Raw genomic sequence first — 13497 nt, 5'->3', positions numbered from 1 at the left:
TGTTGTACTTTTATGAACCGAAGATAATTTACACGAACATCCCGCTGTGTTTTCAGATTGCTACGGATGAGGATAGTGGCGTGTTGTTGTATAAAGGAGACACTGATCACATTGCCATGGAGCTGTACAGGGGACGCCTCAGGGTCAGCTATGATACTGGATCTTACCCTCCTTCTGCTATATACAGGTACATGCACATACAAGCAGAAATGTCCAAGTGCCACGTTCACATGATGGATGATACAAACTTTCAGAATCTCTCCATACTCTCTCTCACTCTCAGTGTTGAGACAGTGAATGATGGTAGCTTCCATGCTGTGGAGTTGGTAGCATCAGACCAGACTTTGTCTCTGTCCATCGACGGTGGGCCGCCAAAATCCATCAACTCCATCAGCAAACAGTCCACACTCACCATAGATTCTCCACTTTACCTCGGAGGTAAGGACCGAGTACAGTGTGAATGTCTGTTGTTCCTCTGCAGGTCAAAGAGGATAACTGTATTGATTTTTGGATTCATCAGGAAAAATCTGTTTTTTATAAGAAAATGATAAAGAAACAGGGATATTTTTTAGTATATTAACCATTTTAAAATAACACACTTCATATTCAGATTATCTGAGATTCATGTGTGATAAATATAGCATAATAGCTGAACATAACACAGATTTTTTAAACGTGTCTTTGTGTGCTGTTGCATATTTTTAATATTTATAAGTGTGTCACACAATATCCACCAGATGTTGGAGCAAAGACCCAGATGTACTATCTTCAATTCCCTGGCACCAAACCACCAAGTAGCCGTGATCTGCATTTTGATCCTGATTTGAAATTTGAAGCACAAAAAACGATATCACTATCAAGTAAATTGCTTCGTTTCAGGAGTTTTGCCAGCCAAGTACAGCCATTTGTTTCACAGAAAGGTATCGAGAAACTAATGGACCTTATATCATGGGCTGGCTTGATTAATGCTCTCTTAAGCAGTACCCAAGAAAAAGATAAACTGCACATTAGAACATCCTGCCAGAGGAAAGAGGCGTCCCAGCAGCACTTTTCATTTTCAAATTAAATCCTAATACATTCTAGCCTAGTATTTAAATCACTATTATTAAACTTATTATTATTAAGTTTTACTATTTATCGCAATATTTGCAAACACAAAGCCACTACATAAAGAAAACTTCTGATATATGGCCGGCAGTAGCTCAGTCCATAGGTGACTTGGCTGGGAACCAGAGGGTCACTGGTTTGAGTCCCTGTGTGGACCATGAATGGAGTGTGGATTGGTGGCTGGAGAGGTGCCAGTTCAGTTAATACTAGAGTGAAAATTGAATTTCCCCATTGCGGGTCAAATAAAGGAAGTCTTCTTCTTCTTATATACTTGAATATGTTTCATCCTTTCTTCCTCCAGGTATGCCAGAACGTGCCTCAGCCTCCGGGGGTCTCTCATCTCTGCAGCATAGCTCAGGTGGACGCAATGGCACTAGCTTCCACGGCTGTCTTCGTAACCTCTACATCAACGGGAAGCTCCAGGACCTTGGGGCCGGGCTGGGGACAGGAGCTCTAGGCTCTGGGACAGCACAGAGCACCTCCAGACAGTGGCTGGGCCACGGGGTGGAGCCGGGCTGCCAGCCCTGCCAGAGAGGCACCTGCGTCCAGGGTGATTGCCACCCAACAGGGCATCGTGGCTTCACCTGCACCTGCCACCCGGGCTGGACAGGAACATTGTGTGACCAGCAAGTCAACAACCCCTGTGACGGCAACAAGTGAGTGCTTTTTTGTTTCTCAACAGTATTGGTATGAGTTTAAAACCACAGTGAGCGCCAGATTTACGTCCAGGAGATTTGTATATCTGTCCACAACTTTATCTTTCCTGTCTCTCCCTCCTCCATCCTCAGGTGTATCCATGGTACTTGCCTACCAATCAACTCCTACTCTTACTCCTGTCGCTGCCAGCCTGGTTTTGCTGGTGTACTCTGTGATGAACAGGACCAGGATGCAGCTAACCCCTGCAGTCTGTCTCGCTGTAAACATGGCAAATGTAGAGTGTCGGGCCTGGGCAAGGCATACTGCGAGTGTAACAGTGGATATACAGGAGAGGCTTGTGACAGAGGTGAGGGGCTACAAGTGTATCTTGGGTGTGTGTGTATTAATTATTACCTGTGTTTTAAAAAAAAAAAATCTATTGCTGACCAAGCTTTTGACACTAAAGCATGTTTCTCTTAACAGCATCTCTCATACAGTAAGCTTTTGCTTTGCTGTCTGTTACTGTGTGTGTGTGTGTGTGTGTGTGTGTGTGTGTGTGTGTGTGTGTGTGTGTGTGTGTGTGTGTGTGTGTGTGTGTGTGTGTGTGTGTGTGTGTGTGTGTGTGTGTGTGTGTGTGTATCTCTAACAATGTTTAATGTCTCTGCATTAACGCTTCTAACACGTTGCTTTTTCAACTCAGCGCCTCCTGAGCTTCCTCTTAAACCCTCACAGGGGATTACTCAGGTGAGACTGTCTGGTTACATCTGACTGTCGCCATCGTTTTTCCAATTTTCCAATTTTTTTTCCTCTATAATGCAATCCCAAAATATGTCCACCCTCTGCCCCTGTTTCACCTCATACTACATGCCAGTAAATTAGGGCTTTTTGTTTTGTCAGCTTTCAAATAACACAACGCAATAGGACAATTTAAGAAAGTCATATGGTCTTATTTTAGAATGATTCTTTTTTCTCATCCAAGATAGACAATGTTTGTGTTAAACTCTTTTAAAGGTAACTGTTCTTGACTTTTCTTTCTTTTTTTAACTAGAGCTGACAAGAAACATGCCTGAATAGAGGGCCTGCATGGCTATATCAGCAGAATCTATGTGTAAAGAGTGAATGTCTTAACTCTGACATTTTGCTGCATTAACAAATTAATTTGTTTAGTTTCAATAAGCATTCATTTGAATGTCAAAAGATTTGTTGTTCGTATCATTGACAAGGTTAAAGGTCAGTGTTTTTGGTGTCCTAAAACACTGACCAAGCATCCCTCATGGTGTCACTTTGTTCACTTTACTGTCCTGGTGTGTCCTCTCTACAGTCTACTGCACGCTGAGTTACTGTTTAATCGTTTTCACCATTAAGATCACTTCCGTCATTAGTCGTGTTTCCATTCACATATTTTGTTTCACATTAGAGAAGCAAAATTCAATAAAACTTCTTCAATGGTGCAAATACGTTTTTTATGCTCACTTCAGGTGGTTTTTGCCTTTGACACAAAAAGAGCTGATGCACTAAATGGGATATGGAAACACCTTTGTTCAAGTTCTGACGTAGCGGACATTTAACTCATATGACACATGCGCTGTAGATGTCTTCCCAGATATTCCTATAACGTCTTCATCTGCACGCACAGACATGAGACAACAATTGAAATGAAATTGCTGAAACCTCTCTCTATTTTTCTCTTGTAAATGGGGTTAGATGGCTAGATGTTATGTTTCCAGTTAGCAACTACTACTTCTTCTACTTTGTTTACCGGCCATGCATAGACTATAACCTCAACTTCTGACCAAACCACGCTGTAGCCTAGTTTATACACTTCAAACCACTTGATGGAAACACACCTAATTTGCATTTTTCTCTTTTCTCTTAAAATTCACTTGAAAATTGAATGGAAACACAGCTTCTGTGACATTGTCGCTTCAAATTTGTTAAAAGCGTGGATAAAGTGTAACCTTTTTTTTCCCTCCTCATGCCTGCAGAGGTGGCCTGCCGAGGGGAACGGGTCCGAGATGTCTACCAGAGACAGCAAGGCTACGCGGCGTGCCAAACCCAGGAGAAGGTCTCCCGCCTAGAGTGTCGGGGCAGCTGCCCGGGGGGCGCAGAAGGACAGGGCACCTGCTGCACCCCCCTCCGCAGCAAACGCCGGAAATACACTTTCCAGTGCACTGATGGCTCTTCTTTTGTCCAGGAAGTGGAGAAAGTGGTCAAGTGTGGCTGTACAAAGTGTTCCTCATAAAAAAAGAGAAAAAAAACAACAACAAAGAGACAACACCCTTGGCAGATTTCCACCCCTGCAGATATGTTTTATGTTCTTGCTTGCCTTACTTGATCTCCGTCCCCCATGTCCAAGGTCCCGAATCCTCCTGAGAAAACCCTTCACCCTCCACTGTCCCTTCCCCCCCACCTTCCCTGTTTTTTAAAAACCCTTTAAAAAAGGCAAAAAAAAACAAAAAAAACAAGAGAAACAACTAAAAAAGAGTTTCTTTTCTTTGTCAGTGCTGAACTGATGATTGATGCTTCCTCGGTGGGGATGTTGAATTGTATTGTAAAGTACAAAAACATTATTTTTTATTATGAAGTGGAGAAAAAGACAAAAAAAAACTACAAGAGTTGACTTTTTCCTTACTTCTTTTTGTTGGTCATGATGACTCCAATGGTGTGCCACACTGTCTCTTCCCTGGAGGACTGACCAGTCACTGACGGCTGACCGCTTCCTGTAGACTTCCTGCTTCCTGTCTGTGAGTTGTGTATTTTAGGAGTAACTTTAACTGGTAGTATCACAGACTCACCACTAGGAGGAGCTGTATAAATGCACAGGAGACGGCGGGCAGTGAATACCCCCTACAGCACAAGAAACCACCACTGTAGTTTGCAGACTCCCTCAACTGAACTCCTGAACCCTCTGAGAGACTGTGTGCACGATCTTACACACAGCTGTGCTCAAACTTGTAGTATTTTCTACAGCTACTGAACAACACACACACACACAGACACGCACACACACACACACACACACACACACACACACACACACACACACACACACATGCTCTCACCTACAAATACCACGCTCTCACCTGTAGAAGAGTTATACATAATACCTGCCAGGTTAAATACAGTACTCTCTGTTTATCTACCCCCAGTCATGAATGACAAGTATTTATTGTATCATAAATACCTGTACTTATTCAGTAGATCCCCTATGTATCAATCTGATTCTTTTAATATATATTAATTTATATTTGTCCTTATTTTTGTATTAAAAAGACATAATCTGTCAAGATAGCTGAACTAACAAAATGGGAAAGAGAAGTTGTTTTTTCTTATCACTGATCACTGTGCTTGCCAGAGACCATAGTTACATTTTAATCTGCAAATGTGACGTGAAGACATTGTATATTTTTGTCGCGTTTCCTGAGAGTTTGTACTGTGCCATTACCAGAAGGTCTTTATATTAGAGTATAAATGTGTAGATAATTTCCCTTCCTATGTATTTCACACACAAATCTTGTGCGTAGCATTGACCCTAGAGGATGCTTAGAACTGTTTTTACCTTTTTAACAAATTTATGCTTAAAGAATACTGTGACTTTTTCTAAATGAAACTACTTTGTTAGCCCCTTGGTCTCCGATGTTAACATGTTGCTGCTAAGTTTTTGTACCGTAGACTTGGATCCTGATCTGTATGTTATATAGAACTTCCTGCTCCTACTGTACGGGGGCATCTTGTGTAACAGATAAATACGTCCCCCCCACCCCCACCTCTACAAATGTGCGTTGTGCTTTATATTCCCCTCTTCTCCATCCCCAGACTAATGTCAGTTCCCTGACTGATGTTTGTTTATTAAACACAATATTTACCTCACACTTCTTACTTTTGCTTTTTTTTTTTTTTAGAGGTAAAAAAGAGGTACGAGTCAGGAATGTTTCCATCCACATCCTGAAGATAATTATTATTAAAGTTAAGGACAATAATGGGGACACTAATCTATCATTATCCCTTAAAGATATTTTGAATTAAATGGAGACGACAGCAGGAACTGTGCGATATGTCTTCATCTACACCTTTACCTCTTTTCATCCCCTCTTGGACTAGTTAAACATTTAACCTTCTTCTGTTACATTTTTAATCCGGATCTCATATGCTCCTCGGCACTCCATTAGTATTTTTGAGCTATTTTGAAAAATGCACATAAGAGTAAACCCAGTTTAGTCCACTCCTACTAGATTACGATAGGGCTTGACCTTGCACAGCTGCCAAATTCTTGTGAAAACAAGCAGGACTCAATCAATTTTGGTCTTCTCATGGGATTTGTTGGCAATAAAATTTCAGTGGGTAGATTATGGGGGAGATGGTGGTACACAGGACAGGCAGGGAGGTCAGTTGGGGGCTCGATAAAGAGCATCCCTTTAGGCAGAGAGGATGCAAAATCCAACTACAAACACTGACAAGGCATAAAAATACCCAATAAATACTTAAGACATGCAGTTCAATATTGCCACCTGCTGGCGTGCATCTTAATTACAAATGACTGCTATATACATGTATAAATATTAGGTCTGTTCTTTATGGTCAACAACACATGCATAAACACAAGGCCTGTGCTCTGTAACGTGAAATAATGTGATTAGGAGCTATTCAAATAAACCTGACTTTACCTAAACTGAAATCTATTTGGCTAAAATTGTGATGGTTGACATGAATGTTGTTTTTATATAATTTAAAGTCCCACTCCAGACACTTTTTAAAATATTTAAAAACTACTCTGCTATTATTCATATTTTCATTAACAGGGTTTTCCCGCATAGAAAGTTAAAAAAAACAACATTAACTCAGAAATGGAGCTGGAAGCACAGCTACTCTTTCTCCCTCATTGAGGAATTTGCATCTGGGCTCGTCCCGCCCACCACTGCTCATGCTTGTGCTCACGCTCGCACTCGTGTTCATGCTAGGTTGAGACTCTTTGTTAACTGCATTCTACTAGCTTCTACAGAGTTGAAAGAGTAGTACAAGATGATTAAATACATCTGAGAGGATCAGCCATAGCCGTGCTATGGAGATGATACACCGTCTCGTCTTGTCGCATTGATCTGAACGGGCAGGTTTTAGAACGTTGCACACCTGCACATTGCAAGTAGTTGCAAGTTTCAACGTGTTGCCTTGAAAATCTTTGGTCTGAACTGGGCTATAGACAGCATTTGGTTTAAGGATTAGTGACGTACCAATAGAATTTTTTCCAAATACGTTTGAATCTCAGATTTCAGAGAAATGCATAGACATCTCCTCCTTCAGGAGAGGAATGTGAAACACCCCTGTAGTGACAAAATGTGCATAATACAAGTCACTATAGCCAGTGTCAGACATTTTAGAGGACAGAAACAGAAAAACAACCCATTTTTGAGTGGAGGGGTAAGTAATTGGGATGTCAGAAAAAGTGTATGTTTTTTATTTTTACAACATTAACATTTCCCCTTTAGTGGACAATCTTTACCACAAAAAGTACTGTACATCATATGATAAAATTCACTTTTAAGAAATATAATATTTAAGGTACTGTATACAATTTTAAGTAGTTATATGTTATCTGTGGATGCGTGTGTGTGTGTGTGTGTGTGTGTGTGTGTGTGTGTGTGTGTCAACACCTGACTCTTCTTCAATACTTTTCAACCAAATCTCCTCTGTCTCACTTAGTCCTCTGTTTCCTGCCGTATATGGTTTAAAATGAGAAGAAGTCCTTCTGTACTCCACAAAGGACATGGGTTAAAATGTGTATTTTTAAAGGCTTAAAAATTGAATACACTTGAAAACCCTTAATATGATATAGTTAAGGCTCTCGTAATTAAAAGAGTAACATCTATATGAAGAACAGAAACAGTACATCACTTATCCCCCGTACTACAATAAAATGTATTTGCTTCCTATTCCCTGCCATTTGAAAAGATGTGTTCTGTTGATCAAACCCTAAACAAAAACAAGCATGCATGGTGTTTGAAATAAAGCACTCAGTTTTATGACAACCACAGAGGACATATATGAATTGTTGGGTCCCATTTGCACTATTTGCAAAATATTGTAACTAGTCCTCTCAGCGGTAGAACAATAAAACAGCAGCCTCAGTCATCTCTTTAGAGGCGCTCCAGCCCTGTGAGCCTCCCAGTCTGTCCCAGTCAAACGATGGGAAGTCCCCGCACTGCACAGGATGGAAATATCCTCCTCCTCCTATACAGTACTGGAAACACACACACGCACACACACACACACACACACGGCAACAACAGTATCATTATGTGTTGACTGACTGACAGCAGAAGTGTAACAATGGATTCAGACTTACGTGTTCGCTGTTGCATCCAGTCGGTTTGACCCCGGAGCAGATAGCCATGGCTGCACGTTCATTGTTTATTGGTCTGAATGTGATGTAACCTGGTTCAAACTCCCCTTTCATATAAACAGGAGAAAAACACAATAAGTGAGGATATATTTCAAGGATAACCTTTAACGTTAATTGAGAATTTAATTACTGTTGTTTTTGTAGAAAATGTATAATATTATGGAAAATGTGATTAAATTACTAGTTACACATTTTTCACCACGATGGTGAAAAAGCTCTTAACTATCTCCAACTCTCTTTTACTACATGAACTGTTTACCTCTTGAATTGGGGCCATATAACATTCTGGTGGACTCTCTGTCTCCATGGTCATACACAATGGGAACAGCTGGCCCTCTGTTGCTGCACGAGCCAATGTTGTATCTCACTGGATATTGCTGGAAGAATTAATGTAACTATATCATCATTCATCATGAGGGCATAGAATGTAGACATGCAGGTTTGCTTATTTTTTTTGTATGGTTGTCATATTCTATACCGTATACATTTGTTACCTAAGTTATAAATTTAACATAAGTACACAACTAAGTTACCTGGAAGAGCTCAAAGAGGTTCCCTCCATACAGGCGGAGGAAGCGGTTGTCAGTGTGGTAGCGAAGGAAGGCTGCCAGGTTCCAGTGCTCCAGTGGGAAGTTGTTGGGAACGTGCCACACAGACATGTCTCCTGCTACTATGTCATAGTAACCTGGATTCTGTGAAAGTTGCACACAATTGTCACTGTAACTCTTACTGTGGTTTAGATTACATTTCCATTGTGGCAGGCAGTGCTCATTTATCTGCCTGAGGACTCGCTCTATCGTTCATGCCTCATCTTAGAAACGCTACTAGTTTTTGTTTGAACTCACAACATTAATCATGTGTTTAAAACTGCAACCACATATTGTATTATTACTAAATCCAATATTTATATTTCATGTTGGAATTGAAACCCAAATCTTACACACTGGTCATTTCAGTGGTCTTTAAAATCCCATTCCATAAGAGTGTCAATGATCCACGACAGAGAACATTACCGCAGTGCATCAGTGTACCTTAAAATCATCCGAGGTGGCGCTCTCTACTGCCCCAAAGGTGTTTCGGTTGGACCAGTTCCCATCTCCATCAGGCAGCTCAGCATTGTTGCCCTGCTGACTCGACCAGCGATCGCCCACTGTGCACTTTCCATAAACGCTGTTCTCATGGACACTCGCCACTAGTGTCCAGCCACCTCCCGCAGTGGTCATATCACAGAAAGTCTGATAGACCATGCCGTTAGCAGTTGTCAGAGAGTAGAGCCCATCTGGAAATATTATACTTAGAGTTAATGAGTGGAAAAATACACATCTATGTTTTGATTTCTTGGTCATCACTCATATACATATACATGTATTCATTCATAGCGTGTATTGAATCAACCAACTGAGAGAAAAGCTCTTTTACAATGGTAATGATACGTATTCAAAAAATTATACAATAAAAGTATGAAGCCAACAATCTTAAACAAACACAAATACAATAGAAACACATATAGTTCGGAATAGCTGACAAGACAAGCAAGACAAGCAGCGAAGCGTTTCAATTCAATTCAATTCAATTCAATTCAATTTTATTTATAGTGCCAAATCATAACAAAAGTTATCTCAGGACACATTACAAACTAGGTAAAGACCACACTCTATGACTTATTTATGATTTACATAGACCCAACAATTCCCCCGTAGAGTATGGTGGCAACGAAAACCTTCCCTATAACAGGCAGGCACTTCAGACAGACCCAGCTCTGTGGAGGACGGCCATCCTCTGGACAGCCACCGACTCTGTTGTGCAGCAAGAGATCTGAATATGCTCTGTCGACTCCATCCAACAATGAACAAAAGTGTCGGTGGTTTAACCCGTTTGCAATTATTTTGTTCACTATCTAAATAACGAAGTTCATCACTTCCACACATTCAGGTTAGAATGTCTGAGCGCACAGTGCTTCTTGGTGCAAGATGCAGTGAAACGTCATCAGCTCTCGATCCAGCGACTTCTGAAGTAAATTGACAAAGCCCTTCTGTGCTCCTCTCATACTGAGTGCCCCATAAGAAGACACTGACACCAGGTGAGTGGTGTTTATTTGTTTGGCTTTTAGACAACTCACAACAGCCTCACAAATGCCCTGTCCCCGCGTTTGGCCTTTTTGAGTTCGATCAGTTCTTCCTGCGGCCCGTCAGAGTTCACATATCTGCATAACAGTGCTGTCTGCTCAATATCCTTTGCATCACTTGACTCATCACAAGCGATTGAATATGCCTGGGCTGAATTGATGTCATCAATCTGCTTGCTGGTGATGGTGAATTTTCTGAACAATTTCGTCTTTGTTTTTGAAATCAGAGAATAATGTTCCGATATTTTTATGAAAGCTTTCGCGTATTCTCCATCCGGGAACGGCTTCCCCCTCCTTACGATCTCTGGAGCTGCCACAAAACTTGCAGCTGTAGTAGAGTTTGGAGACTTGATTTACTTCTTGAAAGTATGTTTGCTCTGCTCAGCTTTTCATAGCAGTTCAGAAATCGCTCACTGTCGTTCATCTTCACTTGGGTACTTTTCAGCAAATGCTGCGTGCTTGTTTTGTAAATGTCTTTCAACATTACATTTTTTGTTGTGTGCTAATTTTTCGCCCCACATATGAAGCACACAGTTAAGCCAGCATCATTGGCAGTGAAGGTATATAAATCAGTCCATGCAGAATTAAACTCTCTATTTTCTTCTTCTAAAAGACTAGCTCACCGTGGGGGTCGCACACTCAATAAGCTGCCTGCAAGTAAAGGCGAGTGCTATAGACGTAGATGTGACGCATATTTTAGTTGACAAATTATAAAAACTTATATAAAATTAAATGTTTAGGTATCATCTTGAAGTCCCAAAGATAACTGTGCAACAAAATAAACAAAAATAAAATAATATATAACTAATAAATACATTTTTACTTTTTTTTTTTGTCAAGACCTATGGGAGCCACTACAAGGAGGCTGAAGAGCTGCATGCGGTCTGGGAGCCATGGGTTGCTGACCCCTGGACTAGAATGTTTTTATGTACCAGGCCTTAAATAGGTTTAACTATTTACCTATTCAACATGGGGGTCAATGAGAAATTGCTATATTATGCAAATAATGTCCTAGTGGACACCTGGAGAACTGCAGTTTTTGGCACTTCCTTATCGGATCAACCAGGAAGTCGCTGTGGTGGGGACTTGGTATATTCCAGCATGATACACGGCATCATGGGGCTTGACGATATGGGCAGAGGCACACATATAAATGAAATCTGCACAGTCATGCACTGATCGAGCCTGGACAATTTGCAGCCTTCTGCTTAAAGGGGTCATTGCTTATTTATATAAAATAAACCTGGTTCAATGTCCAAGTATTGCACAGAGAAACTTCTCCCTGGGCCTGCTTACCTTCTTGCTCATTATATCTGTCCCTTATCTCCTTACAGCTCCTTGCAACATATCTGGACCTGTTCCTTAATTTCTCCAAATTTTCGAAGTCCGTCCTGGTGAGGTTCTGAGTCGTCTCAAAATCACTGATGGTGTCCGTGTGGGCGAGCTCTTCATTTTCTGAATATAAAACCAAATTTTATAAAATACGAAAGTTAGATAGCAGATATATACAGTAGGAACAAACAACGCATGAGCAAATCATGTACTATATTTCTTGTATGTTTGTGTTGTTTTACCTATATGTAAAGTAGCAGCTGCAAATAAAGCATCTTCCACGAACACCAACACCACCAAAAACAAAAGTGTACGATATAACATGTCTGGCGAAAGAAACATATTAAATGTATTTAAATATTAAAGAAGCATATTTGTATCTATTAGTACAGAGCATTTTATCCCTTATACAACAAGTATTATTTAAATCAGAACTTTTTCACTCTCCCACTGTTAAATTGTGTTTCCAGAAAAACAGAAGTTTAAGACCAAAAAAAAGAGACTAAACGTCTGACTGGTTTCAGAACCTGCATTGAGTTTCTGTTGTTGTTATTTCATTATTCAGAAATATAAAGTAACAGCTGAGGAGACAGGAACATTAACCTATATTTAGTTTAGTACATTATAACACAGCACTTTACTAAATTGTATTGTAGTTGTATTTTTGTAACAAAATATCTGCGTCCTACCTGTGTTGTTTGCTGTAAGATGTGTTGTGGTCTATTCTTGGTCTTCACAACTATATGTACAGTATATATATGTCCTTATCCATTAGACTCAACGCTCAAAGTGCACATTGATTAATATTTCATCCACATTTATTGCATTACTTACCAAAACACCACTCAGACAAGTAAACTATTCAGTGAAAATATACTAAATATAGTCATAATAAATCTCAAAGGTCCTCTGTTATCTTGTTGTAACTATTTTTTTGAAAAGAACATCCTGCAAATTATCTTTTAACTTAGCTTATTAACTGCCATAAAGTCTCCAAACTAATTATAGGGACAAGGGTCGCTGATAATAACACGTTGCTAGTATAACTTGTTTGTGTCCCATTTATCAAAACCTTTGCTTCACATAACCATATATTTTCCTTTTTATCTGAGAGCCAGTGTGGAAAGGCTTGAACAGTGTCTCACTACTAAATATATGCATTTAACTGTTGTACTATTTTTGTAATAGCCGGAAATACATTATTATATGTGCAGGTGCCATTTCTAGTGCGTGAAGCAGCAGAGACAATATTGAGGGGCTGTGAAAAAATATCCTACTGCACTCTCAACTAAATATTATCATCACTGTGCTTTTAAACATTAAAACCTGAATAAATCAAGTCAACACAGCAACAAAACTGCAAGCAAGAGGCTTCCTGGTTCGAATCCCGGCTGGTCTTCTTCTGTGTGGAGTTTGCAATGCCCTCCCTGTGTCTGCGTGGGTTCTCCTGCTTCTTCCGACTGTCCAAAGACATGCACATGTTAAGGTTCATTGATGACTCTAAATTGCCCGTAGGTGTGAATGGTTGTCTGTCTCTGTTTGTCTCTGTGTGCCCTGTGATAGACTCGCGCCCTGTCCAGAGTGTACCCCGCCTCATGCCCAAATAGATCGCTGTATTACATCTTCTTTGATTAATCATTTTATTTCTCATAAAGTGTAGTTTTTGGGTTATTGTATTAAACTCAAATCCTCAAATACAACTTGGTGAATAGGTCCTGATTTCACTTTTTTCTTTAATGCATCAGGATCATTTTTTGACCAGTAAGACACAAACCAGACCAGGACTACTCTATTTCTGTGTGCGTGCTTGCATGCGTGCGTGCGTGCGTGCGTGCGTGCGTGCGTGCTTGCGTGTGTGATCTAGAGGCTAGACGGACATTGTGCGAGGTGTTCACTAATA

The 13497-nt window shown here is 40.4% G+C and overlaps 2 protein-coding genes across 4 annotated transcripts in view; one reads left to right on the top strand and one right to left on the bottom strand.

Annotated features, from left to right (window-relative positions):
- The window catches only part of slit2 (slit homolog 2), a 95562-nt gene extending 90012 nt beyond the window's left edge, over positions 1–5550 (top strand). For all 3 annotated transcript variants that reach the window (XM_083925812.1, XM_083925813.1, XM_083925811.1), the window contains 5 exons: positions 57–187; positions 284–438; positions 1409–1763; positions 1896–2110; positions 3729–5550. In XM_083925812.1, coding sequence (XP_083781938.1) covers positions 57–187; positions 284–438; positions 1409–1763; positions 1896–2110; positions 3729–3985 — 1113 coding nt within the window. In that variant the 3' untranslated portion in view covers positions 3986–5550. The remainder of the gene's footprint in view (positions 1–56; positions 188–283; positions 439–1408; positions 1764–1895; positions 2111–3728) is intronic.
- Positions 5551–7834: 2284 nt separating this feature from the next.
- Positions 7835–13194, bottom strand: LOC310964277 (intelectin-like; the record flags this gene model as incomplete). Its single annotated transcript, XM_083937344.1, has 7 exons — positions 7835–7978; positions 8084–8187; positions 8400–8517; positions 8674–8832; positions 9172–9419; positions 11562–11720; positions 13185–13194. The coding sequence occupies 7 exons, from the start codon at positions 13192–13194 to the stop codon at positions 7835–7837; spliced, it is 942 nt and encodes a 313-aa protein (XP_083793470.1).
- Positions 13195–13497: the final 303 nt, after the last annotated feature.

The sequence above is a fragment of the Echiichthys vipera genome (genome assembly GCF_963691815.1).
Source record: "Echiichthys vipera genome assembly, chromosome: 2".
In the NCBI taxonomy this organism is placed as follows: Eukaryota; Metazoa; Chordata; class Actinopteri; order Perciformes; family Trachinidae; genus Echiichthys; species Echiichthys vipera.
This window is presented reverse-complemented; position numbering and strand designations above follow the sequence as displayed.